Genomic DNA, 27,919 nt, shown 5'->3' on the forward strand with positions numbered 1-27,919 from the left:
TTTGTTAGTTGTCCTAACGAGAAAAGGTAGCACTGATAGAGGGGTTCGGGTGCTTGATGGATAAAAAGTCTAGGGGCTCTGTGACATCCAGTTTGTCTGCTTAGAGGCCCACTGAGTACTTTCCAGAATGGGGATCACTGAGGAGGTTTGATTCCGATTGTAGATTGTGCTCTATAGAGCTGAAGCTTCCTGATAAGTGATTTTTTTTGCATATGTGGAGCCTTACTTGTAATTAGTTTTTCTGAGTTGCTTGAAGGGATTTCCATTAATTGTTTTGTTAATCTTTATTATTCTTGGAGGAGAGGTCACTGGATGCCAACAGGGAATGCCTTTAGTAGACAATTAAGCCTGTTAAGTGTTTTCAGAAAGCATGACTTAATGCTAATTATTCTGCAGGTGTCACCAAAATTCAGGTGTATTACATTAAGTATTTATTACAGCAGGTTAATTAGTTTAGTTATCTGAGGCTGTATTAGGTAGGCAGTTCTTCTTGTGGATTTGCCAAGAATCTGGATTTGCTATGGCTAAGGGGGGTGACTGATAACATCTGCCTTGAGAACTTACCCAACCAAAATAATACTGCCTGTGTCTTATAGCATGTGTATTAGGCTGCTCAGGCTGCTGTAACAAAATACCACAGACTGCGTCGCTTAAACAGCAAATTTATTTCCTTACAGTTATGGAGGCTAGAAGTCCAAGATCAAGGAACCATCAGGGTTGGTTTCTGGTGAGGGCTCGCTTGCTTCTCGCAGTGTCCTCACATGGCCTTTCCTCTGTGGGTGCTTGAAAAGCAAGGGCTCTCCTTTGTTTCTTCCTCCTCTTATAAGGACACCAGCTCCTTATGACCTCACTTAACCTTTCTTACCTCCTTAGTAGACCCTATCTCCAAACAGTCACATTGGGAGTTAGGGCTTCAGCATATGAATGCGGTGGGGAGTGTGGTCCACAATTTAGTCCATAATAGGTGATACTCTGGGGAATCATTACTTTATTAAAATACCCTAAACTGCTTCCAGAGTGATGGTCTGTCACCACCTACAGGTAATCTTGAGGCTCAGGCAGGAGCCCTGGGCAGGCTCTTAATTTTTCACAATTGGTTGTCAACCTTACTGCTTGCTTTTCTGGCTTATAATATTTAACAGTTCTCCACTAACCCTCTAATACCAAATACTTGTACTGTAGACTCTTCAAAAAGAAGTACTGTCTGATTGGCTTGAACTATCAAAAGGCTTGCTGAGAGGAGGACATTCATGAAACATGATTTGATCCACTGAGTCCTATAAATTCCCTCACTTTAAGCCTTAGATGAAAATGGATCATTGGAAAGCTTCACAGTGGGACTTTATTTAGAATTTTTCAAAATCTCTAGGTCTGAGTTGTGTTTTAATGTTATGTTCTTGAAGGAACTTAGAAGAAATGGCCACGTAAAATTTGTTTTCGGAAGGTTGTTGAGGGCATTGTTCACTGTAGTGTATAATGTCTTCCTTATTAAGTGAAAGATTTCTTTTAGAATTTAGCGCTAAAGTTTGCTTCCTCAGAGGAACTGAAATCTGCCTTTTTGATAATGAGAATTATATAACAGGCTTTGTTTTCCTTTTTGCATTGGTTACTAGGAACCTCAGAGTTAGGTTGGGGGCTCATTTCATATAAGCTATGTTTGCCCATATGACCTGCATACTTGTGTTTTGCATTTATGTGGTGGTGTTTTGTCCTGCATCTCTTTAACTAGTTCCACTTTCTTGTTTGTACTACCTACATTCTTATACAAACCATCTCAGATCTTTTTTGGAGAGAGGTAGGATAGAATTAAAATGAAACTTGAAAGTAAATATTGTTATTCAGTTTTAGTATTCACTATTAAATCCTGGCTCAAAACTGTCATTCTTTGCCTGGGTTCCATCCCTGGAGTGACTTCAAAGAACACTTTCAGAGTAAAGGCCCACAGAGCTATATGTGGTCTGGCTCCCAGCTTCCTTCCTGACTTTATCTCCTCTCCCTGTCACCCTTCCTGACTTCTCGAAAGCCACATTGACCTCCTTGTCATCCTTGTTCCTTGAAAAGGCCAAACACATCCTGGTTTGGGTCTGTCCATCTTCTGTTCTCTCTGGAATCAGCTTCCCTGGATAGTGTCACCTCTTTCCCCCTCACTTCCTAGGACGTTCCATTCAAATGCCACCTTTTTCTGAAAGGCCCTCTCTGGCTTCCTTATGTAAAATAGTCCCCATCCTCCTGCCTTGCCCTCTGTCTCCCATGGCGGCTACCTCCCGGCCTCCACATGTTATGTGTTTCTCTGTTTTGTTGCCTGCCTCCCTACTAGATGTAAGCTTCAGGAGGGAGAATTGGTTTTGTTCACAGACATATCTCTAGCCACTTAGAACTGTGTCTGCTAAGTAGTAGCTGCTTAATAATTATTTGTTGAATGAATAAATGACCTAAATAGGGTCACCGTAACTATAGTTTGTCATTTCTTAAAGAGTTTTGAACAGGCATTTGTGCGAGATAATTTACTTGCAGTTGTTTCTTAAGGTGGGGACCTGCCCTCTGTGACCCCTTCAGATCCTGTGTCTTGCTGCTGCTCATTATTTAGCTTTTCCCAGGCACTTAGTGTACCAGGCACCAGGAGAGTACAGAGAGGTCTGATCTCAGCTCGTAAAGAAAGCTCCTCAGGCACTTCGAATGGGGGCGGCTTTAGGGGTTTGGGCTAACAGTGTTGTGATTCACAGATGATTTATTCTGTTCCTAATAATGTATCAGCCCACACTTCGATTGCATTTTATGTTTTACAAAGCACATTCACACACTTCCCCGGGCCTCACACAACCTGGTGAGGCAGGTGCTGTTCTTATCTTGTCTGTTTGACAAGGAAAGAGACAGCCCCAGAGAAGTTAAGTGACTTGCCCAAGGTCAGAAAGCCTGAAAGTGGCAAACGCCTCATGTTTGACATATTTGATGAGAATAGTAAGAAACTTTTCTGGTGGGTTCTTAAAGGTACTATTTTAGATTTGTGGTTTTTTTTTTTTGCATCCTTTTATTCTGTTTTTGACTGAAGGTTATTCTTCCTCTTGAGTAGTGGGTTACCTTTGGGTGCCTAACCTTATTTTCATTGGTGTGCTTTTTCGCTTACTGGATCTTCCTTGTGTCTTTTTTAAGAGTGATATCGACTTTTGTGTACTTTCTCCTGTCTGGACTCCATTACTCTATTAGGTCCAAAGTGAAAGCAAAATTGCTCCGTAGAAGGAGCTGGTGATGGTGACTAGTTATTTTCCTTTCAAAACACTTGGCTGGCTACACTGAAATACAGAATCTGGTATAAAAAAAGCAAACTGACAAATTCAGTTTTAGATCTGCAGTTATTTATCCTGGGTTTTATGCTTATTTACAGGGCTGGCTTGGAGCAGATGGCTGTGAATTCACTAGAACCATAACATACATGTTCCTACTAGGTGCTGTTAACAATAGTTTAAAACGTGTACCATGGTCCTTTTAGCCCATTAGGTAAATAAATACCTTCCTGGGGATTAATTAATCATGGTTAGAGATGTAATTCATCATGCAAAATGCCAGAGCTGTCTTAGTAAAAAATTCTTAGTGATCCGGAAATGTCTCTGTGGCCTCTTACCTGGAATCTAGTTTACACTTTTATGTTCCTCCATGAACTTGGCAATAGTTTGTAAATCATAATGCTTTTAAGATAGGAATGGAAAAAAATATCTAAAGAATGACTCAGCAACTTGAGTGCATCTTGGGGTGGTGACTTCAAGCCATTTGTCCTCTGCTTGTGACTTTTGGCTCTTGCTTTTTTAAACCCTCTTGTCCAGATTCAAGGCTGTTACTCCTCACAAAGCTGCTGCGTGCTGTTCACGTCTCTAGCAGTCCGCTCTTCTCTTTACCTGTGAGCTGTAGCTTTTGTAGCGCGCAGTCCTGCAGCTCCGGAGCTGAAGGCCGGGAAAGGAGGATTTTCTAACGTGTGTCGTGGAAAAGGGCATGGGCTTTGTAGTCAAGTATAGTTGTTTTTAATTCCAATTCTAAAATTATTAGCTGTGTGCATGTGTGTAAGTTACTTGACCTCTCTGTTCCTCTGATTTATTATCTGTAAAAAGGGTGGTGATACTATTTCTCCAGGCTATTTCAAGGATTGCCTTATATTATGTGCATGAAATAACCACTACATTGCCTGGCATGTAATAGACACTCAGTAATTTATATCCTATACCACACTTTCACCTTCCCTTCCTCAAAATCTAGGACATGGGGATGTATGTACTTTCTTCCTTTTTTTTTTTTATTTATTTTTTTTATTGAGTTAATGATAGGTTACAATCTTGTGAAATTTCAATTGTACATTAATGTTTGTCAGTCATGTTGTAGGTGCACCACTTCACCCTTTGTGCCCACCCCCCACCCCACCTTTCCCCTGGTATCCACTAAACTGTTCTTGGTCCATAGTTTTAAATTCCTCATATGAGTGGAGTCATACACAGATGATCTTTCTCTTGCTGGCTTATTTCACTTAACATAATTCTCTCAAGGTCCATCCATGTTATTGCAAATGGAATGATTTTGTTCTGTTTTGCAGCTGAGTAGTATTCCATTGTATATATGTACCACATCTTCTTTATCCATTCGTCTGTTGATGGGCACTTAGGTTGCTTCCACGTCTTGGCTATTGTAAACAGTGCTGCAATAAACATTGGGGTGGACAGGACTTTTGGGATTGCTGACTTCAGGCTCTTTGGATAAATACCCAGTAGTGGGATGGCTGGATCGTACGGTAGTTCTATTTTTAGTTTTTTGAGGAATCTCCATACTGTTTTCCATAGTGGCTGCACCAGTTTGCATTCCATGGGGATGTATGTAAATTTCTGCATTTAGTTTTAAAATTTCCCACGAGAGACTGAATGAGAGCTGGCTTGTCAGCCGTTACTGTCAAAGGAATCCTGGATAATTTTTGGACTCAATAAAAAAAATGCCATGTAGCTTTAGGCTAGGGCCCATATTATGGCATGCAACACCTCTTCCTGTCTGAACTGATAACACCACATTAGCATTATGTTGTGTTCAGTTCTGAGTACTACTTTTTGAGAATCAGGATAGGCAAAGTTTTAAGAATCAGACTCTCCAGGTTTGAGGCCTGACTGCTATTTAAAGGCTCTGTGCCTGGAAAACACAACTCAGTCTCTTCATCAGAAAAAGAGGGGTGATAATGGCACCTACCTCATAGGGTTGTTGTCAGGAGTAGATGAATTATTATGGTAAGTCACTTAATCCCAGACACATAGTAAGTTCTATGTGAGTTTTAGCCGTTTTTGAGGGGACTTGACAGGAAAGCAGTAAGGATGGTGGGCTTTGTGGAAGCCATGTTGCTGAAGAAACAGTTGAAGAAATCGGAGATGTTTAACCTGAGGAAGAAAGAAGTATCGAGAGTCCTTTACCATTTAAAGAGGAATTTTCTGGAAAAGGGAATAAGCTTATTTTGTCTTACTGAAAAAGGTGGAATTAGGATCAACAGGTAGACATTATGAAGAGGCTGATTTTATTTTAATGAAAGGCTTTGTAATGAGTAGAGCTGTTCAAAATTGCAATGAGTTGATTTGTGAGCTAGTGAGCTTTCCATTGCACAGTGTTGGAATGCTGAGGAGAGGTTCCTGACCTGGCTCTTGGGGTGAGCTAGACAAGTGTTCTCTTCTCCCCTGCTCTCAGTTCAGATCAGGTGACTGGCCTACAGCGAGATAATCCCACATGGAAATTTGCTGGGTTTTGGTAGCATATGTGGGAACTTTCTCTCTAGAATTAGTCTGCTTTTATGGTCTATCAGTCATTCATTTTACAAATGTTTATGGTGTGAGACGTTGTATTTCTGGTCTCATTGTACAGAAAAGAAACTTGGTTGAAAATGAATCTTTATTTATTGCCTACTATTGCTTGATACCATGCAATTCTTGGAGGAACCCAATGAGTATTGTTGGGAGACAGTTCTCCTTGGCAGTGTTTGTGTTTCTGAAGTTCTTGTGAGCAAAGCACTGAGGGGCCTTTGTTTTAGACTATTTTGTCAAGGATGTTTGTTTAGCAGACAGTCTTGGAAGACAGGGATAATCTTTCCTTCGAGTGAAGGGCAGGCATGTTTAATGCCCAATATAAAAGATTCGGTTTTCTAAGCTCGGAGTTCTTCTCCACTAACTTGCAGTCTGTGCAGGCATCCATTTGGGCCCATCTGCTTAACCCTCGTGGGACTTGGGGAAAAGGGGGGCTAAACAAATAAGCTGGTGCTCATGCTACTTGCTGTGCTATGAGTAATACAGTCCTTAGCCTCTGACCCAGGAGTTTTGTGTCTTCTACCAGCATCCATGGAACTGTTGCAGGCTAACTTGTTAGCTTGTAAGTAGGATAAAATCTCAGTCTTCACAGTTCTTGACATTAGGAAGGTGTAAAGTGAGAGTCAGAGAGTTCAGATCTCACGCCCAGTGCCAAGTGATCGAGTGTTTGAGGGTGATGTGTCTCCAAAGGATGTCTTTTCCATTACATTCTAGACAAATGTTCTGCTTTTACTGCTTCTGCTGCTACTGCTGCTACTATGACTATAACTATGATATAGCTAGCAATACCAACCAGCATTTGTTGAGTGCTTAATGATAAGCCAGGCCTTGTTTCATCTCATTTAATTCTCACAACAACCCTATAAGGAAGGTATACTAATTATCTCCATTTTATAGTTGACCAAAATGAGATGCCTTAACCAAGGTCATATGGGTAGTAAATGGTGGAGCCAGGATTCTGACCCAGGCAGTTTGACTCCGGAGCCTGTGACTCTGTTCTGAGCATAATCTGAAAACAGACTGACCTGGGTTTTGCATCCCTGTACTGTCCCTCACCCTCGTTGCATGAGGTGGGGCAAATTAATTTAACCTCTTCAAATCTCAGCTGCTACATCTGTAAAAAAAAAAAAAAAGGAGGGGGAGGGTAATAATAGGACCCGCTCTATAAAGGGCTGTTATGAGGATTAAATATGCGTTCCATAAAGCATGCAGCACAGCTGGTTCCTGGCAGCTAGTAAGCCTCTCTAAATATTAGTGGCTATTATTATTATTATCCTTGCTGCCTTCCTTTTCTCTAATTAAGAAAAAAACAAGCCTTTAATGGTTTTGTACTCTCAGAGTTCTCTAATGTAAGTGTTTTTTACTAAAGGCAAAATGTCATTCAGCCCAGTTTACATTAAGAGGATGAATTTCAGATGTGGGGCAAACCTGGCATGGACTATTTCTTTATATAAAAATTCTCTAAAAATGAAAATAGGAGCTAAAACCCCCTATAGACCCAATTTACCATCTAATCTTCATTTTAGTAACCCTTTCTATTTCCTAAATAACTCCTTATGCTCTGGTAATGTGTTACAGTGACAGCTGATGCCCAAGAAAGTGTCCTCTCTGGGCCTGACATTTTCCTTAATGGTAATTCTACTAGTTAATGTAAAGAATGTGAAATGTTTGGCATGTTTCCTTCCACAGTGATGGTGGAGAGGAAATCCTGCAAAGCCTTGTAAACATGGCAAACTGCTGCAGTATAGCGCTGAAAATTCTCTGCCTCTTTGCTGTTAGAAGGAGAAATGATAGAGTTAAATATCTAGGAACTCTTCCCTTTGGGACAGTTGATAAATTGGAGGCATTTTCTGGTTGTGCTTTACTTTAGATTAACAGCCAGGAAGGTTTCAAATTTAAAGAGCAAAGTTATGTATCATAGAAACAAGAAGAAGACGTGCTAAACTACTCTGTCCCCAAGTATTGCAAGGAATTTTGGTACTCTGTCTTTGAGACCAAATTCCCCCTAAGTTCTTCCCTCTAATTACTTTATTAGTCAAACACTTGTGTGGTGTTCTCTACTTGCAAGTAAGCTTGGAGGTAGTCTGGGGTAGGATCACCACTTGACAGAAGAGGACACAGGATCTGGCATGGTAAAGGGTTTCCTTCAAGTCTTGGGGATCCCAGTGTGTTGCTTTCCTGGGTGTACCCCACATTCCTTAGAGGCTTCGCCATTTCCTTCATTACATTTCCTCTGCTCCCCGCCTCCCCCATTTCATGCTAGACCTGATCTCTTGGCATCCCTAACACATTTACAAAATTCTTTTTGGTGGCTAGATTGAAGTCAAAGACTGGCCTGCTGAATCTCCCTCTCAATTGAAAAAGAAGTTTTATATATTATGTGGCTCATGAATTAAGATCTTTTGCTGTAAATAACAGTTTGGAGAAGACCGTTGTACAGTATTTTGCTTGCAAATATCTTGAAGTGGATATGTGATTGATTTGCTGACAGACCATCTCTGAAAGCAGTTCTAATGATGGACTTATAATTGATTGCATCCATCATGGAGAGCCTAAAATACCCCCCTCCCTAAATTAAAAAAGATAAATGAAATAAAGTATGCTGAATGTATAAGCTGACAAATCGGAGGGAATTTAATGAAACTCTAAATTAGCCCAGCCAACAGATAAGAGAAAAAGGTTTCTTTGTTACTGATTATAACACTAAATTAAAAAAAAATTATCCAAGAAAGATAATAGAGGAAACAAAGATTTGTGGCCCATGTATCAAGCTAAGTTATTGAGAGATTTTTAATAAGTGTATCTATCTCATTCCCTGGTTATTGTTGATTCATGTCAATCTGTTAGTGCTGTTGGAAGAGTAGTAAAACCAGGGACTGCCTTGTATTATAGCTTATATTATTGCTGTTGTAACAGGTTTTAGACTTAATATGACCTTATTTCCAGGCCGCTGGGGGCTCTGTACCAAATTCAGGTCATTTAAATGAGCTCTTTGAAAGGTGTTCCTCAGTGTATGCGTAATTTTATAGGTTAGTACTCTTGCAGCTATATATAACAGAAGGCCAACTGAAGTGACTTAAACAATGGATATTTATTCTCTCACCTAACGAGAAGTCCTGAGGTAAGGTGGCTGCAGGGTTGGTGGCTTTGATGGCCCAATGGCATAATAGCAGTAGCTTGGCATTTCTCTTGACTTTCCCTTGCATGGTTGTAAGATGGCTGAAGTAGTTGAGGATCTTAGCTTTGTGTAACAATATAGTGTCGGGAAAAGGGACATGCTTCCTGTTAATTTTCTTGCAAGAAAACTTTTCCTAGAAGTCTTTAGGTCTCATTGGCCAGACTGGTCACTGGTCTGGAGAATGGAATTACTAGGATTCACTGAGACGAATCAAGCCCTGCTCAGACTCTTGCAGAGTTCATGCGACAGCATTTAATAATGTTATCTGATTAAAATATGCTGAGGACAAAGTGAAGGGAAGAGCTCTGTGGATAGGCAGCCAACAAATCCACTTCGATGGGTCATTGGAATTTGCTATGAGGGTGGTTTCATATTTTCTGTTAGTAACTTGTTTTATTTCCTAGTTAGTGAGATGAATGTGCTGGCATATTCATTAAGTCATCTGTCTTTTCTTCTTGCTTTTAAGTTTGACTCAGCTTGAAATATTCTTGTCTTTACCAGGACTCTGTCTACCAGTGATGATGTTGAAGACAGAGAAAATGAGAAGGGCCGCCTTGAAGAGGCCTATGAGAAATGTGACCGTGACCTAGATGAATTGATTGTGCAGCACTATACGGAATTGACGACAGCCATTCGCACATACCAGAGCATCACAGAGCGCATCACCAACTCCCGAAATAAAATAAAGCAGGTGAGCCTCCTTTCCTCTTGTCTGCTGATTGTAGCACCTTCTGTTAGTCCAGCTTGTAGCTTGGAGAGGTGCCAGAGTAGTGGCTAATGGCCTTAATGAGTGATTTCTAGTGATGCTTTTCAGGAGTTATGCAGGTGTTGGGAAAACCTGGCTGAAGAGGAGCCGAGAGGGCACCCTGGGCTTGCTTCTTCCCTCCCCGAGGTCTTGCCCTTGGCTTCTGCTGTTACTTCTCACTGCAGTCTGAGAATGTGAAATGACATAGGTGATGGCCTCAACTTGAGGAAGAATGTAAGGAATCCAAACCAAAGAGGAGAGCTGTTTTAAGACTCTAGGGCCTGTTACTAGTGGAGGCTCCCATCACAGTGTATCAAACGTATTTAATGTGCTCATATCACACGTTATGTGTGTGTATGTTGCTGTAGCAGTGGGAAAATTTTTTTGTTTTTTGAAATTTTACCTTTGAATATGTCGCCTAATGTGAAGTTGGTTGTGATTCTTCTGTGGTCATTGTACATTCTTATGAATTAGCTTCAGTATTGGGTAATTTTTGTGAAGAAAATCTAACTTACAAACTATTTAAACATATAATGAAATATTTATGAATACTGAAATTTTTGAATATCATTCTTTAGTAGTGACAAGCATGTATTAGTTTTTATTTTGTAATTTTCTTTTCATATTTTGGAACTGTTTCTTTTCTCTTTCTTTTACTCTTTTTCTCCCTTCTCTCTTCCTCCCTCTTTCCTTCCTTCCTTCCTTCTCTTCCCCCACTCGCCCTACCCTGCTTCCTTCCTCTTATGGTAGGGTCTTTGAAAATCTCTTGGTTCCTGGGTACCATGTCTTTAGTGCCTATGCGTAAACTGGGTTCATAAGGGGTATTTTTTATTTGGCCAAGGGATGAACTGGTCAAATAAAGGTCTTGAACTGTTACATCATAGTTATGTGGTTCTTGGCTGTGTATTCTGAGGCGACTCCTTTAATATCCTTTGGTGGTACTGTCTAGTAAATAACAGCATTGCTGCACTTATTGAGCACCAACTCCTTGCCAGGCATGATTATGTCTATTCCTCACTCAACAAATTTAGGATTTAAACTCTGGTCTCCCTCGCTCTAGAGCCCTTCCTGCTGGTTTTCATTTTTTAAACAATAATGCCCCCCGCCCCTTTTAAAATACGATATTTTGCAGAACCCCAACATACCAGTCACTTCTTGTTTGGTGTTGGGGTGAGACTCAGAGCCTTATCTTAGTCCCCTCCTTAGTAGTCGGTGGCTTCCCCACAAGCACTTGTGTGGCCAGAGGGCTGCACAGACCATTTGAAATGCACTGCCCTGTGCTATTTGATTGGTTAGGAGGTTTCTTGGACTGTACCCACCCAATAATAGCTGTGCTTATGGCATTCTCACATATTTTCTTCCTGTCTTTTAGACCTTATAATTATGATTTTGTAGGCAGATACATAAATTATTCTTCTAAGAATGCTGAAACTCTTAACCTTTTTTGAAGCAATGTGCTGACCTCTTTACATTTTAAAATTAACTGGACATTTTCAAAAGGAATACTATCATTCTTAGCCTTTACAAGTGGTAACTTCATCCTATGGATTTATCTGTGAAGCTAGGTAAAGCTATAGATCAGTTGCTCTAGATTTAAAGTAAACTGTAGTCCATTCTGACCCAATATACTAAGCTCAAGAGGGGTCAGAAAATGAATGTATGGAGCTGCTGACCTTCTGGCTTTGCCTCGGGGAATCACAGGAAGGGTGAAGGACCTTTTGGTATTTGTGTTTTCTGATTAGTCTGCTTGACTGAAAGTACTTTGTCCTAATCTCAAGGGAAGCACTGCAGTGGTTTCTGTCCCGACTCCTATCACTCTGAGTCGATAGCATCTTTGCCCAAACAAAGAGTGTCTGCTGGTATTGAAAAAGAGTCTCATCTTGATTATTTCACCTTTGCTTTAGTAGCCACAGTCCTTTTGCCATCCTCGTTTTTAAGTATCCTGGAGTTTTGAGCAAAAGAAAACCAAAAAAGGAAACTTTGTGTTTATTATATCAGACAGTTGTCAAGAAAGTAAATGTCACATAATTCTGTGTTATGAATTAGCTTCAGTATTGGGAAGAAAATGAAAGGGCTAAAGCTATTTTCAAAAAAGCCTTTAATAATTGATAAATGGGAGAAAAAAATGTTGGGAAAAATGGAAATGAATTAGTTTCATTGTATAATTTGACAATTTTGTATTGTGAAAGTCCATTTCTTATCACCAAGGAAATGATGTTTCCTCACTAATCTTTGCCTATTCTTTTTGTTTTTTAATTGCCCTTTGGATTATATGCAAAATATAGGTGTGTACATTTTTAAAGTAAAAATAGGGATGATTCAATAATCATAGGACTGCATTATTTCAGAGCCAAGCAAGATGTTGAGAACGTGTCGATTTGAGTTGAAATTTTCTTTCTGCTCTCTGCCAAAAGAATGTAAAGAGCATTCGTTCAACAAATATTTGTTGAGTGCCAGCTCCATGCCTGGTTCTGTTTTAGATGCTGGGGCTGTATCAATGGAAAACACCAGTCCCTGTCCTCATGGAGCTTACCTGCTAATGGGAAGAGACAGAAAAACAAACAAACAGATGGTATTTAACAACACTGATTTAGTCTCTGTGTATTAAGTGTCTGTTTTGTGCTGAGCATTGCTCTGGGCTTTGGGGTATAGAAGTGAATAAAACAGACAAAAATTCCTGTCCTCGTGCAGTTTACATTCTAGTCAAAGCAGACAGGCTATAAGTAAAGTAAGATGTGATATAACAGATGATAATAAGTGCTGTGCTTAAAAAAAAAAGCAAGGCAGGGAGAACAGGGAGTTGCAGCTTTAAATAGATTGCTCAGGGAGGGCTTCCCTGAGGTTGCATTTGAACCCGCCTAAAGGAGGTGAGGGAGGGAGTCAGGAAGAGCACCTCGGGAAGAAGGAATAGCGGATACAAGAGCATCCAGAAGCAGGAACGTGATTGGAATTTTGGGGAAGCAGCAAGGAGGCCCATGGACCTGGAGCAAAGTGGGAAGTGGAGAGAGTAGCTGGACCAGAGAGAGACGAGAGAGCTGGTGGCTGAGGTGTGGCAGAGTGGCCAGCTCATACAGGGTCTCAAACGCCGTAAGGGCTTTGATTTTACCCCTGAGTATGATGGGAAACCATTGGAAGGCTTCGAGCACAGGGGTGACATGATGTGACTAACATTGTTAAAGGGCCATTGTAACTGCTATACTGAGAATCGATTTTAGTGGGGACCAAAACAGATGAAGATGTTCATATTCAGGCTTTTGTTGCCTTTAAAAGTTTGAGAACACAGAACTGTTTACATTTCCCATTTTGATGTTAGTTTCATCTGTGGATTTATGTTGTATTGGTAGAATCTGTGTCCTGTAGGATAATATGAGTGACAGATTTGACTTCCCAGATGGTCCAAACTTTTTTACACTGGTCAAGTTCACTTGAAATTTTTTCTAGATTAAGAAAAAATGTGCAAATAAAATACCAGGGATGATTGTTCAAGTCAAGTAATGTGAATAATAAGCAAAATATTTGGGCAATCCTGTTATTTTTAAATACTTTGTAAAATTGGTCAAAATGAGATATTTTTGCATTAGAAAACTACAGAATCCATAGGTTTTGCCAGGGTCTCTCATTATAATGACTATTACAGCAGCAGCACCAAAACAGATGAACACGAGTGGATACAAGTTGGGGACTCGGGCTGTCTAGGTGATGCCTGTTGGTGTGTGAATTTGAGTGTTTTCTCCATGGTGTGCTAAGCGAGTGAGATGACATTGGGTTTCTTTAGAGATACCAAGTAGTCCATCTCCTGCTTATCGTAGGCTGAAGGGAAAGCACAGATACTTGTATCTCTTGTGATGTGTACACAAACATTGTACATTTCACCCCAATTTGGGCTGCCCTGTTGGTGCTGGATCAAGCTCTTAGCTCATTTTTATTTCCTGTAATTGGAAATAACCATGCATGATTATTCAAGTGAAGTCGTTAGGGCTTAATCATTGAGTAACGCAGCATCCGTTACTTAACATTTAAAAGTAATTTTGTGGCTTTTATGTGGAAGTATACCTTGAAAGGTAGAATTAGAATGAAGAATAACCTTAATTAATATAAAAAAAGAGTAGAATAACATGGTTTTGGTAGGAACTTATTTATAGCTGAAATATAATATGGAAAATCCTAGCTGCTTGTATGAGAAAGGGAAGAAAGTCCAGAAATGGACACGCTAAACAGTGGGCAATAATGAGATATTGTAATTTAAAATCCAGCCGGTAGTCTGGAGTGCATTAATGCAGTCACAAGAACTATGAGGTAATCTTTCCATTAAGTTTCACTCTGTCTGTATTTGTGTGCTGTATCCAAGCTCTGCAACTCAAAAGGAGAGTATTGCCCTTGGAAAGGGTTGAGTGGAGCCTCTCAGAGAATTTAAGACCTTAGAATAGCAGCTAAAAAAGCTAGGGGAACAAAAGCATGGGAAATAAAAGTTTGAAGGTAATTTCAAAATGATCTCTAGTTCTAAAGGGCTTTTAAACAAAACAGTGAACAGTGTTTCTGAAGATCAGTCTTTCTAGGCACTTTCTGTAAGACTTTGTGGAAGAAAATGGGTTGGACACTTGCATCAGGAAAATACTCATGAAAACACATGTATGTTTATTTTTAGTATAAAAAATAAAATATTGTGATATTTTGTGCTTTTAGAATTAGAATTTTTTTTTTCTTTTTTTTTATTGAGTTCATAATAGTTTTCATCAATGTGAGATTTCAGTTGTACATTATTTCTTGACTGTCACCACATAAGTGCTCTCCTTCACTGCCTGTGCCCACCCCCACCCCCCTTCCCCTGGTAACCACTGAACTGTTTTCTTTGTCCAAGTACTTGTTTATATTCCACATATGAGTGAAATCATCTTGTGTTTGTCTTTCTCAGACTGGCTTATTTCACTTAGCATAATTCCCTCTAGGTCCTTCCATGTTATTGCAAATGGGATGAATTTGTCTTTTTTTTTTCTGGCTGAGTAATATTCCATTGTATGTATATACCACATCTTCTTTATCCAATCATTGGTCAGTGGGCATTTGGGTTGCTTCCATTGGCTATTGTGAATAGTGCTGCAACGAACATAGGGGTGCATATGTTACTTTGGATTATTGATTTCAAATTGTTTGGATAGATACCCAGTAGTAGGATAGCTGGGTCATATGGTAGTTCTCTTTTTAGTTTTTTGAGGAGTCTCCATACTGTTTTCCTTAGTGGCTGCACCACTTTGCATTCCCACCAGCAGTGTATGAGGGTTCCCTTCTCTCCACACCCTCTCCAACATTTGTTATTTTTAGTCTTAGTGATTGTAGCCATTTTAACAGTTGTAAGGTGGTATCTTAGTGTAGTTTTGATTTGCATTTGCCTGATGATTAGTGATATTGAACATCTTTTCATGTGTTTATTGGCCATCTGTATATCTTCTTTGGAAAAATGTCTGTTCATCTCCTCTGCCCACTTTTTGATCGAGTTGTTTGTTTTCTTATTGTTCAGTTGTGTGAGTTCCTTATATATTATGGAGATTAACCCCTTATCGGATATATGATTTGCAAAAAATTTTCTCCCAATTGGTGGGTTGTCTCCTTGTTTTGATCCTAGTTTCTTTTGCCTGCAGAAGCTCTTTAGTCTGATGAATTCCCACTTGTTTATTTTTTCTTTTATTTCCCTGATCTGAGAGGCCATGGTATTTGAAAAGATCCTTTTTAGTTTGGTGTCAAAGAGTGTACTACCAATATTATCTTCCAGGAGTCTTATAATTTCAGGATGTATCTTCAAGTCTTTGATCCATTTTGAGTTTATTTTTGTGTATGGCATGAGATAGTGGTCTGCCTTCATTCTTTTGCATGTGGCTGTCCAGTTTCCCGACACCTTTTATTGAAGAGACTGTCTTTTCTCCACTGTATGTTCTTGGCACCTTTGTTGAGGATTATCTGTCCGTAGATGTGTGGTTTTATTTCTGGGCTTTCAGTTCTGTTCCATTGATCTGTGTGCCTGTTTTTGTACCAGTACCATGTTGTTTTGGTCACTATGGCTTTGTAGTATGTTTTGAAGTCAGGGATTGTGATACCTCCAGCTTTGTTCTTTTTTCTCAGGATTGCCATAGCAATTCAGGGTCTTTGATTGCCCCATATGAATTTTAGTATTCTTTGCTCTATTTCCACGAAGAATGTCATCGGGATTCTGATTGGGATTGCATTGAATCTGTAGATTGCTTTGAGTAGTATGGACATTTTAACTATGTTTATTCTTCCGATCCGTGAGCAAGGAATCTCTTTCCATTTCTTTAAGTCATTATCAGTTTCTCTCAGTAATGGCTTATAGTTTTCATTGTATAAGTCCTTCACCTCCTTGGTTAAATTTATTCCTAGGTACTTTATTCTTTTAGTTGCAATTGCAGATGGAATTGTATTCTCGAGTTCTCTTTCTGTAAGTTTGTTCTTGGAGTATAGAAAAGCAAATGATTTTTGTAAGTTGATTCTGTACCCTGCAACTTTACTGTAGTTGTTAATTATTTCTATTAGTTTTCCGATGGATGTTTTGGGGTTTTCATGTTGTCTGCAAACAGCAAGAGTTTCACTTCTTCACTCCCTATTTGGATTCCTTTTCTTCCTTTCTCTTGCCTAATTGCTCTGGCCAAAACCTCCAGTACTATGTTGAATAAGAGTGGTGATAGTGGGCATCCTTGTCTTGTTCCTGTTCTCAGGGGGATGGCGCTCAGTTTTTGCCCATTGAATATGGTGTTGGCTGTGGGTTTGTCATATATGGGCTTTATCATGTTGAGGTAATTTCCTTCTATCCCCATTTTGTTAAGAGTTTTTATCATAAATGTCTGTTGGATCTTGTCAAATGCTTTCTTTGCATCTATTGAGATGATCTTGTGGTTTTGATTCCTCACTTCATTGATGTGGTGTATCACATTGGTTGATTTGCGGATGTTGAACCATCCCTGTGTCCCTGGTATGAATCCCACTTGATTGTGATGTATGATCCTTTTGATGTGTTGCTGAATTCTGGTTGCCAAAATTTTCTTGAGAATTTTTGCATCTATGTTCATCAGCGATATTGGCCTGTAGTTCTCCTTTTTCGTACTGTCCTTGTCAGGCTTTGGTATCAGAGTGATGTTGGAGAATTAGAATAATTTGACTGTTATGTTAATTTCCATTTACCATCCCTTACTCATGGGGAACTTTTCAGGATATTTCCAGTCTACAGTTTCAGTGAGGCACTTGCACGTCTGTTGTACTTTATTACAGATAAGATGCACACTCAAAGGCATTCCCTTCCCTTTTTATTCTTGATGCAAATTTGGTGCTTTTCTCATTTTATGACTTAAAACTTACGGCTTTCCACCACCTCCCCCATGCTGGTATCTGTCCACTTCTCTAACATATATCTCTGTGGCTCTTCTCACAAATCCTGCAACAATGTTGTTCAGAGGCCTCAGTTAGTTTTCCTTCTCTCTTCGTCTTTCCCAAGGCAGGGTTGCAAAAATCTCTGTTTCTCTGCTTTCTGTATCATCTCACGTATCCATTTCAGAATAGTCTCTTGGGCCCTGTTTTCCTTACTTTCTCTTTTTCTAATAGTCTCTGATTGGAGTGACTTGCAGTTCTTGTATATTGAAACTGAAATTCTTGGATTGCTGAACAGGTGACTGGAAGCAACTGTGGAGTTACTAGAATTCCAAGGAAGCAAAGGGAACTTGTGTTTGGGGAAGGATTTCTGTACTTGGGTTTTGATGTCATGATTTGAACAGTTTGGCTCTTCATGGATTTATTTAAGGAAGAAAAAGAGAGTAACATAATTTTTCAATCTTAATTGTCCTGATAAATTAAATAGAATGGAATTAAAGTACTGTCAGTACATTTATAAAAGTAGAACAGACATTTGAGAAATAAATGTTTGGATGTAATTTGGTACCTTTCTCACTTTTTGATGTTATTATTCATTGCTGGACATAGCCCTGTTTCTTTCCTCTCTGTTTAAATAAATCATATTTACTGAGCTATAATTTATATACGATAAAAGCCAGTATTTTTAGAGTACAGTTCAATGAATTTTGGCAAATGTATATATCTGTGAATGTGTTACTGTCACCCCAGAGAGTTCCCTCCTGCTTCTTTGTGGTCAGTTCCTCCTCCTACCCGCTTCCTGCTCCAAGCAACTAATGATTTGAATTCTGTCATTATGGGTTATACCTGCTTGTTCTAGAACTTCACACAGTATGTATTCTTTTGCATATGGCTTCTTTTGCTCAGCGTAATGTTGTTGAGATTCTTCATATTTCTTCTCTTTTATTGCTGACTAGTATTTCTCCCATCCCCTACGTTTTAAAATAGCATTTCTTCTTAACTGTAACTTTCTAAGCAAAAAGCTGAAACCTCAGGGCAGTTTAGTATTAAGAGTTCTTGTAGCTTCTTATGTCTGCAGCTTTGGTTAACTCAGTTTTGGGAGTAATTTTGGTGATGTTCATATTCCACACAGGCCAATGCCATCTCCCTCACACCCTACTCCCAAATTCTACCTTCCTTTTCATTTTTCCTCCATGTAATAAGCAAAACTGAGAGGTGAGCTGACTACATTGTGTATATCCTGATGTGAAATGCCATAATGGTCGTTTTCCCATCAGAAGGGAGTTTGCTAAACTTTATTGACACTCTGTAAGTTTTTCCCCATTCCCTTATCAAGAGCCTAGTTGGGTGTTATATGACATAAAATTTATTTTTACTGTTTCCATAGTAACCATTACCCACAGAGGAAAAAGCTGAGATTTATAGACCCAAGGTGATGTGAATAGAATATCAGAAATCTAATTCTAACAGACTTTAACTAATATTTAAAATAGAATGGATTTAATAGCTAGAGTTCTTAACCCAGAGACCAAGAACTCCAAGAGGATTGAGGAATGGCCTTGAGAAATATGATTAAAAAAATCAAATAATACCACAAATGCTGATAAAAACCAGCACTCCCCTGCCTTGTCCTACTTCAATCCCAATTCCAACACTTCAGAGACACTGACTTTTACTCTTTTAGTTGTTTTTGCCCCAGATAGTCCTGTTTCTATATTTCTAAGTAATATGCTTATACTGGTTTTTTCTTGAATTTTCTATCTTAGACATTGCATATGAACTTCCAGCTATGGAAGATGAAGATGTAGTTCCTCTGTCACTCTTTCCTCCACCCCACCCCATCATCTTCCCTGGTGCTCTCCAGGAGAGCTGTATCCTAGTTCTTGGTTTGGTTAAATAGATAGTGCTTACATTATTATGAGTATATACATATTTCCATGGAAGCCATCCCCAGCTGCTATTTTTGCTTGTGCAATTTTGTTGCTGTTTTCCTTGGAATCAATGATTGAATAATCCTGTTGCCTTTCTCCTGCATCGGAACCCCCTACTCCCCACACACCTCCCCTTTCCTGGGTCCTGGGTTTTTTCTCTTTTGTTTTCCTTTGTATTGATGGAGCACATTCTTCAGTATTTTCCTGAGATATGGTGCATATAAGATTTATTTTTTGAGATCTTGCAGTCAGAAAATGTCTTTATGCTTTCCTCATACTTGATTGATAGTTTTCCTGGGAAATAATTCTCTCTTAGGATTTTGGAGATATGTTATTCCTTTGTCTTGTAGCTTTTAGTGTTGCTATTGAGAAAAATCTGATGCATTCTGATTCACAATCTTTTGTATAGGTCCTGTTTTCTTTTTACCCCCCTTTGAAAGCTTTTAAGAAATTGTTTCTTTATCTTTTGTGTTCTTACATGTCATGGTAGCATGCCTGGGCTGGGTCTTATTTTCACTCCATTGTCTTGAACACTTGGTGTGCCTTTTCAATCTGAAAATTCATGTCTTTTGTTCTGGGTAATTTTCTTTTATTATTTTATTGGTATTTTTCTCCTTTTTTTTTTTTTTTTTTTTTCATTTTTCCTCCCCCGGAACTCCTATTTGGCAAGTATTGGACCTCTTGGATCAATCCCCTCATTTTCTTTGATCTCCTTCTTCCTATATTTTGTTTTTGTGTTTTACTCTTTGATTTTTTTCTATAATATTTTTAATTTCCAAGAGCTATTTTTCATTGTCTGAATTTTTTATAGCATCCTGTTCTTGTTTCATTGATGTAATATGTTACTTTTCCTAAGGATATTATAGTTTTTTTTAAAAAACTGTTTGCTTCATAGTTTGTCCCTTCCTCCTCTCCACTACCTTTTTCTTTTTGTTTGTTTTGATTCCTGTCTTTCCATATTACAGGCTTTCCTTGACTGTCTGGTGACCTTTGGCTGACTCTCTGTGTGTAAGAGAGAGGCGCTACAAAGCTGATTGGAAGCTCCAAGCATGTTGTGGGACTTGTCTAGAGATGATTGGCAGGGACCCAGCAGTTTCCTGGTGAAACCTGAGATATCACTGTCTATAGTCTTTTCACTTGGTTACTTTTCCCAGGGGAAAGCTGTAATTTTCCTGCGTTGGGGCTAAAAGTCAAGCTCAGTGTTATTGGAGCCAACCCTGGAAGGAGGTGGAGGATATTACTGTTCTGTAGGCCCACTTTGATGTCATCCTCCTGTTTTCTGTCCAGAGCATCACACCCTCCCCTCAGCCGTGCCTGGTATTTCCTGGTCCAGATCCTGCAGTTTCTTCAGATCATAAACCTTCTAATTGGCCAGTGTTAGGGGGAGGGAATTACCTGTCCATGTGGTTTGATGAGGATCTAGGGCTCAAAATACTCCTTATAGAAAGTTGTAACCTCGTACTCCTGCTTTTAATATTCTTCATGTCTCCTTTTCGGTGTTAGCAAACCCCACTGCTTGCTAAGATTTTCGGATTTCTCTGCTCTGCTAATTTAGTTACCCATCATTCATCTTTTCGCCAGCTTCTAAAGTTTTGTTGCCATCTCTCACTGTTCTCTCCTCTCTTTCTCTTTTCTTGGTGTTTTATGCTAAAAAAAAAAAAATTCTTTTGCTATCACGTTGGGATTATAGGAAGGAACAGAGGTAATTAGGACCATCTTCAAAAGATTTTCAGAGGGATGTGCCCCAAAAAGCCAATAATCATTCTACCATGCCCATCAAGAGAGATTCCAAAATCCTGTTATTCAGGGCTTTTTATGTTGGAGAGTTTTATCTAAGTATGATTTAAGTGTTGTCCTAGGTTGTGGGAATAGATTAGATACTTTCTCAAGAAACCTAATCTTAGCATTGTATCTTCATATTTTGCATGTTTGTTGGAAAAATATTGAAATTCAGTTTTGTAATCATCAGGAGTATAGTGTCAGTGAGTATGTGCACCTCCACACCAAATCTTGTAGAAAAGAAGACAGATTTGCAATTGTCAAAAATATGATAGACTTTCTAGAGTGATGGAAATGTCCTATATATTGATGGAGGTTTGGATTATACGGGTGTCTGCATTTGCTAAAACTCATTGAATGGTATACTTGAGATGTATTCATGCATAAATTTTACCTCAAACAAAACCAAAAACGAAACTGTAGACTTAAATTCTAGTTTAAGTAAAAATACACGTAAGGAATGTCAAAAGTATACGATGGTAGTTCTATGAATTGTGAAAGGTCATGATTCTTTTAATTTTTTTATTATTTATTTATTTATTTATTTATTTTTAAAGATTTTATTTTTTTCTTTTTCTCCCCAAAGCCCTCTGGTACATAGTTGTATATTTTTAGTTGTGGGTCTTTCTAGTTGCGGTACGTGGGACACCGCCTCAGCATGGCCTGATGAGTGGTGCCATGTCCGGCCCAGGATCCGAGCCAGCAGAAACTCTGGGCTACCAAAGCCGAGCATGCAAACTTAACCACTCGGCCAGAGGGCTGGCCCCTCTTTTTATTTTTTTATGTTGTAAAAATTGAAAATTTTTAATTAGTAGAAAATGAAGATATATTTATAATGTACATTGACTCCATCCCTCGCTGCAGCTCTCCACCTCCTTCTATTTTGTCAGTCTGTGCTTGTGCTGCTCACTAAAGTGTGAGATCTATGAGATGCTTGCAATGATCTTATTTAAAACCGAAAAATCTGAATACCTGGCAAAAAAGAAAAATCCTTGGTATGCCCTAATTCCTTTTATTTTGAGATTATCTCTGGATGTGTCTACTCTTTCTGGAAACTGAGCTCATTTTCATTTTAGTCAGTTGAAATGAATGCCTAGTTCCTTGGTTGTAAACTTCAGCTGAAGCTCTCTATCTAGAGGGACTGACCAAGTGACCTATCAGCTGAATAGGAACTATGCAAGGAAGAATGGGGAAGGAATGATAATGTGGACTCTCATATCAGTCCCTTTTAGATATGTTAACATCAGTGTGGTACTTCCTGTTTTCAGAGTGTTTTATATTCTAAGTAATTTTCTCTAGATTGACTCAAAGGTGGGTTAGGAGTAGTCTTCTCATTTCACAGGAGAGAAAATATAAACATAGAGAGGTAGAGATGCACCCAAGTGAGTCAGCATCAGAACCAGGATTAGAATTTTGCAAGCAGACCAAGCAAATGGAATAAAAGAGAGTGGGAATTAGAAAGTGTCACTTACAGTAGTACCAATGAAGAATACTAACCAGATTAGGGGTTTAGGCTGGCAAGACTTTGGACTGACCTAAGATTGAATCTGTTTTGTTGTAGGTAAAAGAGAATCTGCTTTCATGCAAGATGCTGTTGCACTGCAAACGGGATGAGCTTCGGAAATTGTGGATTGAGGGAATTGAACATAAGCATGTCCTGAACCTGCTGGATGAAATTGAGAATATCAAGCAAGTGCCTCAAAAGCTGGAACAGTGCATGGTTAGCAAGCACTATCTCAGTGCCACCGACATGCTGGTAAGAGATCAGCCTGCTCTAATGGTCGTTTCTGCTGAGATATAAAAGCACTTCCCTTTGTTCTCTCTGAATTCTTTAATTCATGGAGCACATTACAAACTGCCCACTTGGGATTCACGAGCCCTTGCAGGTGTAGCCTGGCTAGTTCTCGTCCTAATTCCAGTGTTTGAAATGGCAGATTATTATTATTTATGTATTGTCTGCCTTTGTAACAATGGCAAGAAGTGTAATGTTAAGAAAACAGTACTTAAATCGTGTTGGAATGGTAATGAGAGGTTTTTTTTTTAGCTTCAGAGGAACGTAAAGTTAATGAATCCCATGTTAAAGAAAGAAATTTGCGTGAGAGAGAACTTTAGATTTATAAACTTGATGTTCCACAAATTCTTTGAAGGAATTTTTATATTAGGGCTTTGTTTTTTCCTTTAAATTGATAAGAAAGAAAATAATGTTTTTGGAATAATTCTGGAAGTAATATTGTCAAGCAAGACTACTCTACAGCCTAGCCTTTAGCCTCTATCTTCATCCATTCTGCTACTTTGTGAATTTGAAATGAAAATTCAGAGAAGTTTGCAACTGGTGGTGCATGTGACTGAGTGTCAAGAAAATGAGTAAAAAATGAAAATACTCATCTTGCTCTCTAATGACCCTAACTTTCTCAGGGCCTCAGGCTCTTAGGGCGGCTCTCTCTCCCTCCTCTTTCCACACCAGCACCCCTCTTCCTTCTCATTCGCAGTTGTCTGGGGACTGCAGAAACTCTCAGTAATAGATAGACTGTATGTGGGTTTTCTTTTTCACGGTAGGTGAAAATGCCTTACCTGTTTCACCAAATTAGATTGGCTGTAACATTGGAAAAAACACTGAGAGGAATTGGTGGGAGAAACAGGTTAAATCCTCTAAGTGGTTTTAGTTCATTGAAACTTTCAAGAAGAATTTTTCTGTAAGTTCTTTGTAAGATGCTTTTAAGGAAGTTTGATAACCAAGAGGTGAGATGTGCTGTGACAATCTATTGTATATTAAAATCTGGTTGTGTGATAGGGGTGAATAGTCAGTTTCCACAGTGGAATGAGGTTAATAACGCTCTGCTCTTGAGAGTCGCAAAAGAGTAGGTTATTTTCAGTATCCTGTTCATAGTGACATCATCCATAATAATGACTATAGGGTGTTTGACAAAAAAATTAATCACCTTTCAGCTTTACTGTTGGTTTGTCCATTAGAATTGCATATATGTGCTAAATTACCAAGATTCAGCAATCAGAATAGATAAGATTATATATGTTGGTGTATCATATACACATCTATTTGAATCATGGTTTTTTGTTGTGGGCCTCTTTTAAGTAAATGCTATATATTAAAAATAGGTTGTTAGAATTTATTTCTATGTTATGTTCATTTTAGGATTTCAGATTTTTGTTTTATGGTTTTATTACTTAGGGGCTAATTTATTTACTTAAGAGCTAATCAATAATGAATACGGCCCTTTTTTTTTTACTTACTTTCTTAAGGACCTTATTAAATACTTCTTTAAGTCCTTGGTTGCAAATTACAGAAATTCCACTCTAGCTAGCTTAGGTAAAAGAACTGCTTGACTACTGTACCCAGTCTGCTAAAAGGATGGGAGTAGATGTGGGGTGCCACCTGTGTGTTCTTTCCTCATGTCGTCTTCCTTGTTCTCCTAGGGACTCTTCCTTCCACCTGTGCGCTGGGTTTGGGTGTTTGAGGAGAAGGAGGAGTGGAGGCTGTGGCCTACATCTTTCGAGCTTTGCAGAGGAAAATAACCTTTTTTTGCTAATTCAAAAGTGCAGGGGTAGCAGGGGTAGGATCTAGACTGGGCCAGCTTGGGTGCTATGATTGCCAGTTCTAACTAAAATTTTGTGGTTGCGGGGGTGAGGGGCCTGGTGAGTGGGGTGGGGAGGAAGAGCAGTCACCTCCAGAAAAAGGTGAGCATATGAGATACATTTCCCAGAAGTTCCTTTTTTCTATTTGTAGTTCTTTATATGTTCTGGATACTAATCCTCTGTCCGTTAGATGGATTGTAAATATCTTCTCCCAGTTGGTGGTGTAGCTTTATTACTTTGTTTTTGGTGTCTTTTGTTATAAGGAAATTTTAAAATTTAATGCAATAAAATTTCTCTTTCATTTTCCTTTATGTTATGTGACTTTTATTTTAAGAAATTTTCTATCCCAATATCATAAAGAGAGTCTCCTATGTTGTCTTCTTTAACTCATTTAGAATCTGTTTTCATATATGGTGTGAACTAGGGATCTAATTTTATCTTTAAACAGCTGCTTGGCTCCAACCAATTGTTGAATCCATTTCCTACTGATTTATATTGCTAGCTTGGTTACATACCAAGTTTTCACGTATGCATGGGTGTGTTTCTGAGCTCTTTATTTTGTTCAGTTGGTCTCATGTATATCTGCAGCAAAACCATGCTGTTTTACTTACTATAATGTTATTATATGTCTTGATAGCAGGTGAAGATATTTCTTCACCTTGCTGTTCAGAATTGTCTGTGCTATTCTTGGCTCTTTACTCTTCCATAGGAATTTTAGTATCAGCTTGTTAAGTTCCACAAAAAATGTGATGGGATTTTGATTAGATTTAAGAGAAGTTCATCTTTTTGGTAGAGTTCTTCCAGGGAAGAGGATGTGTCTCTCATTTATTGAAGTCTTCATGAATGTCCTTTTATAAGAATGCTTAGTAATGTATTCCATAGGGTACTACATATATTGTCTTAGTTTTATTTCTGGGAATCATATTTTTTGTGGCTTTTTAAAACAGTAGCTCTTTGTTAATTACAGTTTCTCCTTATTTGTTGCTGCTGTATAGGGATGCGATAGATTTTTCTTTTTTAATTGATCATGTATTTCCCTGAACCTAATCCCAATCCTGTCTGCCTGGAAAATGACGATTTATTCTTTAAGACTTGGCTCAAATTTCATCAAGTCTATGAATGTCCCAGGTAATTCAATTAGATGGTTTTCTCATCCTTTTTTTCAAAAAAAAATTATTGTGTATTTCTTTTTATTGTGGTAAGAATATTTAACGTGAGTAGCCACATTTCTTTATGGTTCCATAAGCTGCAGGTAGTTCATCATAATATAATTGCTTTTGTGTATAAGATAGGTCATTGAGGACAGGGCCTGTATCTTACCTATTTTTGTCTGTCCTGTGCTTAGCATAGTGCACCTCATGTAGTCAGAGTTCACAGATCATTAGCCAAACGGATAACTATGTGAAAGACCCATGCCAGTATAGAGAAAAGGGCATTTCCTCTCTTGGAGCTCTGGTCTGTTTTTCCTTCCGTTTTTTTTTTTTTTTTTGGCAAGGTTCTCTAGTTTCTAACCTTTCCTTTTTGCAATATTTAAACGGACAACAAAAACAATAGTGCTAATAGCTAATATGTATTGAGCACTCACTATGTGCTGGGACCATTTTAAGTATGTTAACATTTGTTAACCCACTTCTTCTCTCAACAACCCTGTGTGAGAGAGATTTTTGACATTATCCCCCTTTTCCAGATGAGGTAGTTGCTTTGTATGATCTGGGGAGTTGGCATGCCCTAACATACAGTGAAGATTTCATGGAGGTAGGCTTTAAGGTGTGCTTAAAAGGTTGGAAATATTCTTCAATTTGGCCTTTTGTCTACAAGAGTGAATAGTAAGGTCTATAATTGCTCTTTCGTCAGACGTCACATGAAAAAATGATCACATTTTCTTTCCCTATGGTTATGTGCTGTTAGAAGTAAAATCTACTTAAGGCCATCTCAAGAGTTCAAATGGAAAGCTTTGCTAAAAAGACATCAGAGGAAAGTGAAGACAAAGCAATCTAGTCTTTCAAAACCCTCTGATTTCCTTGCATTTGTTTATCAAAAGATTTTGCATTTCCATTTTCAGGCAGGTGCAGATGCCCAGTAAATTAATCCCTACTCAGGTTAATAAATCCAGAGTAAATAAATCAGTGGTGACCCATGGCTCTTGTCAGCTCCTGCGATTCCTACTTCACCATCAGACTGGTCTGATAGCTATAGACGTGGCTTCTAGATGGGATATTTATTTCTTCTTTTGATATGATAACCTGAGTACTGCATAAAATAATTAAATTGTCATGACAGGGCCTGTCTGCAAATAGGCATGGCCTTTTGTTTCCTTCTTCAAGGTAAACAGCTGCTGTTAGCTTATGAAAAGCTAAAAATGATCCAACAAGAAGCCTGTGTCCGTCACATTGAAATCAGAGTCTTGATTAATATTGTAGCCTGTAGCTTTGTGATACATATGGTTTAAATGAGACCTTTGCAGTCATTGTGCTGGTGGATGCAAGCACATTAATGACATAATTTCTGGTTGCTGCATCGCATTTCTGCAGTCTGTCCTTTGTATTCCACTCACATTAATTGAAGTAATTTTGCCAGTGAAGCGTGTTTCAAACCTCTGCATTTAAATTGAAATTTTAATTCCCTTATTGTCTTGAAAAGACGGCTGAAGATGCCTTGTTACAGGTTTCATTATCACTCAAAACACTCCAGCTGCTGGTTCTAATGTACAACGACTGATTAATTCTGGGAAGAATTATTAATATAAGAATAACAGCTTCTTCCCTGTGGCATGAGCTATCCAGGAAGGTATTTCATGATGGGTAATATTTTTATGAACTTTTTTTGTTAAGGAAAATTTGTGTGGAAGTTTGTATCAAACTAAAATTGCACAGATGAGCTTTGAAAACCACTTACACAAGTTGTGATTTATCAACCCATAGAAGTCAATTCATAATTGCATTCAATCGGTGGAAACCCAGCCAGTGCAAGTCGTTTTGGAGCACGTTAGCTGACAGTTGCGAGGCTTATGACTAAAATAATTTTTTCATTTCTAAGTCCTCCTGAGATTGTAGAGATTTTGAATGTCTCTTAATCATATTGTCTGTTTTTATTTATATACCTTTTCAAAAAGAATCCATAGCTGTATACTCAGATAAGGATTATTATGATAATTATAATAATAACTTATGTTTATGTAGCTGCCTTCTTCCCAGAGAGCTTTGCTGAGAGAATGGCATACTGGAGTTATTTCACATACACGGTGAAAATGTGGCCACGTCTGGCATAAAGATAGTAATGCAGCTATTTAATTCCACAGTTTTCTAAGATCCTGTAATAAAAATAAGTATAATATTTTCAGTTTACAAGATCCTTGGCGATTGTTGGACAACATTCAAGGTTTGAATGTCAGCATGGGTCTTAGTGTGGGTCAGATGGACCTGTGCTTGAGTCCAAGCTTTGACTTTTACCAGCTGGATGACTTGGGGCTAATTATTTAATTTGACTTTGCTGAAAGTTGGAGTTAAGAATG

The 27,919-nt window shown here is 38.6% G+C and overlaps 1 protein-coding gene across 6 annotated transcripts in view; it reads left to right on the forward strand.

Annotated features, from left to right (window-relative positions):
• Positions 1 to 27,919, forward strand: part of EXOC4 (exocyst complex component 4) — a 758,598-nt gene that overhangs the window by 13,170 nt on the left and 717,509 nt on the right. For all 6 annotated transcript variants that reach the window (XR_011539582.1, XM_070617731.1, XM_070617732.1 and 3 more), the window contains exons 2-3: positions 9,493 to 9,682; positions 22,379 to 22,573. Coding sequence is in view for 5 of the 6 variants with exons in the window: in XM_070617731.1 (XP_070473832.1) it covers positions 9,493 to 9,682; positions 22,379 to 22,573 (385 nt within the window). In the remaining variant the exon portion in view is untranslated. The remainder of the gene's footprint in view (positions 1 to 9,492; positions 9,683 to 22,378; positions 22,574 to 27,919) is intronic.

This window comes from Equus przewalskii, chromosome 4, assembly GCF_037783145.1.
Source record: "Equus przewalskii isolate Varuska chromosome 4, EquPr2, whole genome shotgun sequence".
Taxonomy (NCBI): Eukaryota; Metazoa; Chordata; class Mammalia; order Perissodactyla; family Equidae; genus Equus; species Equus przewalskii.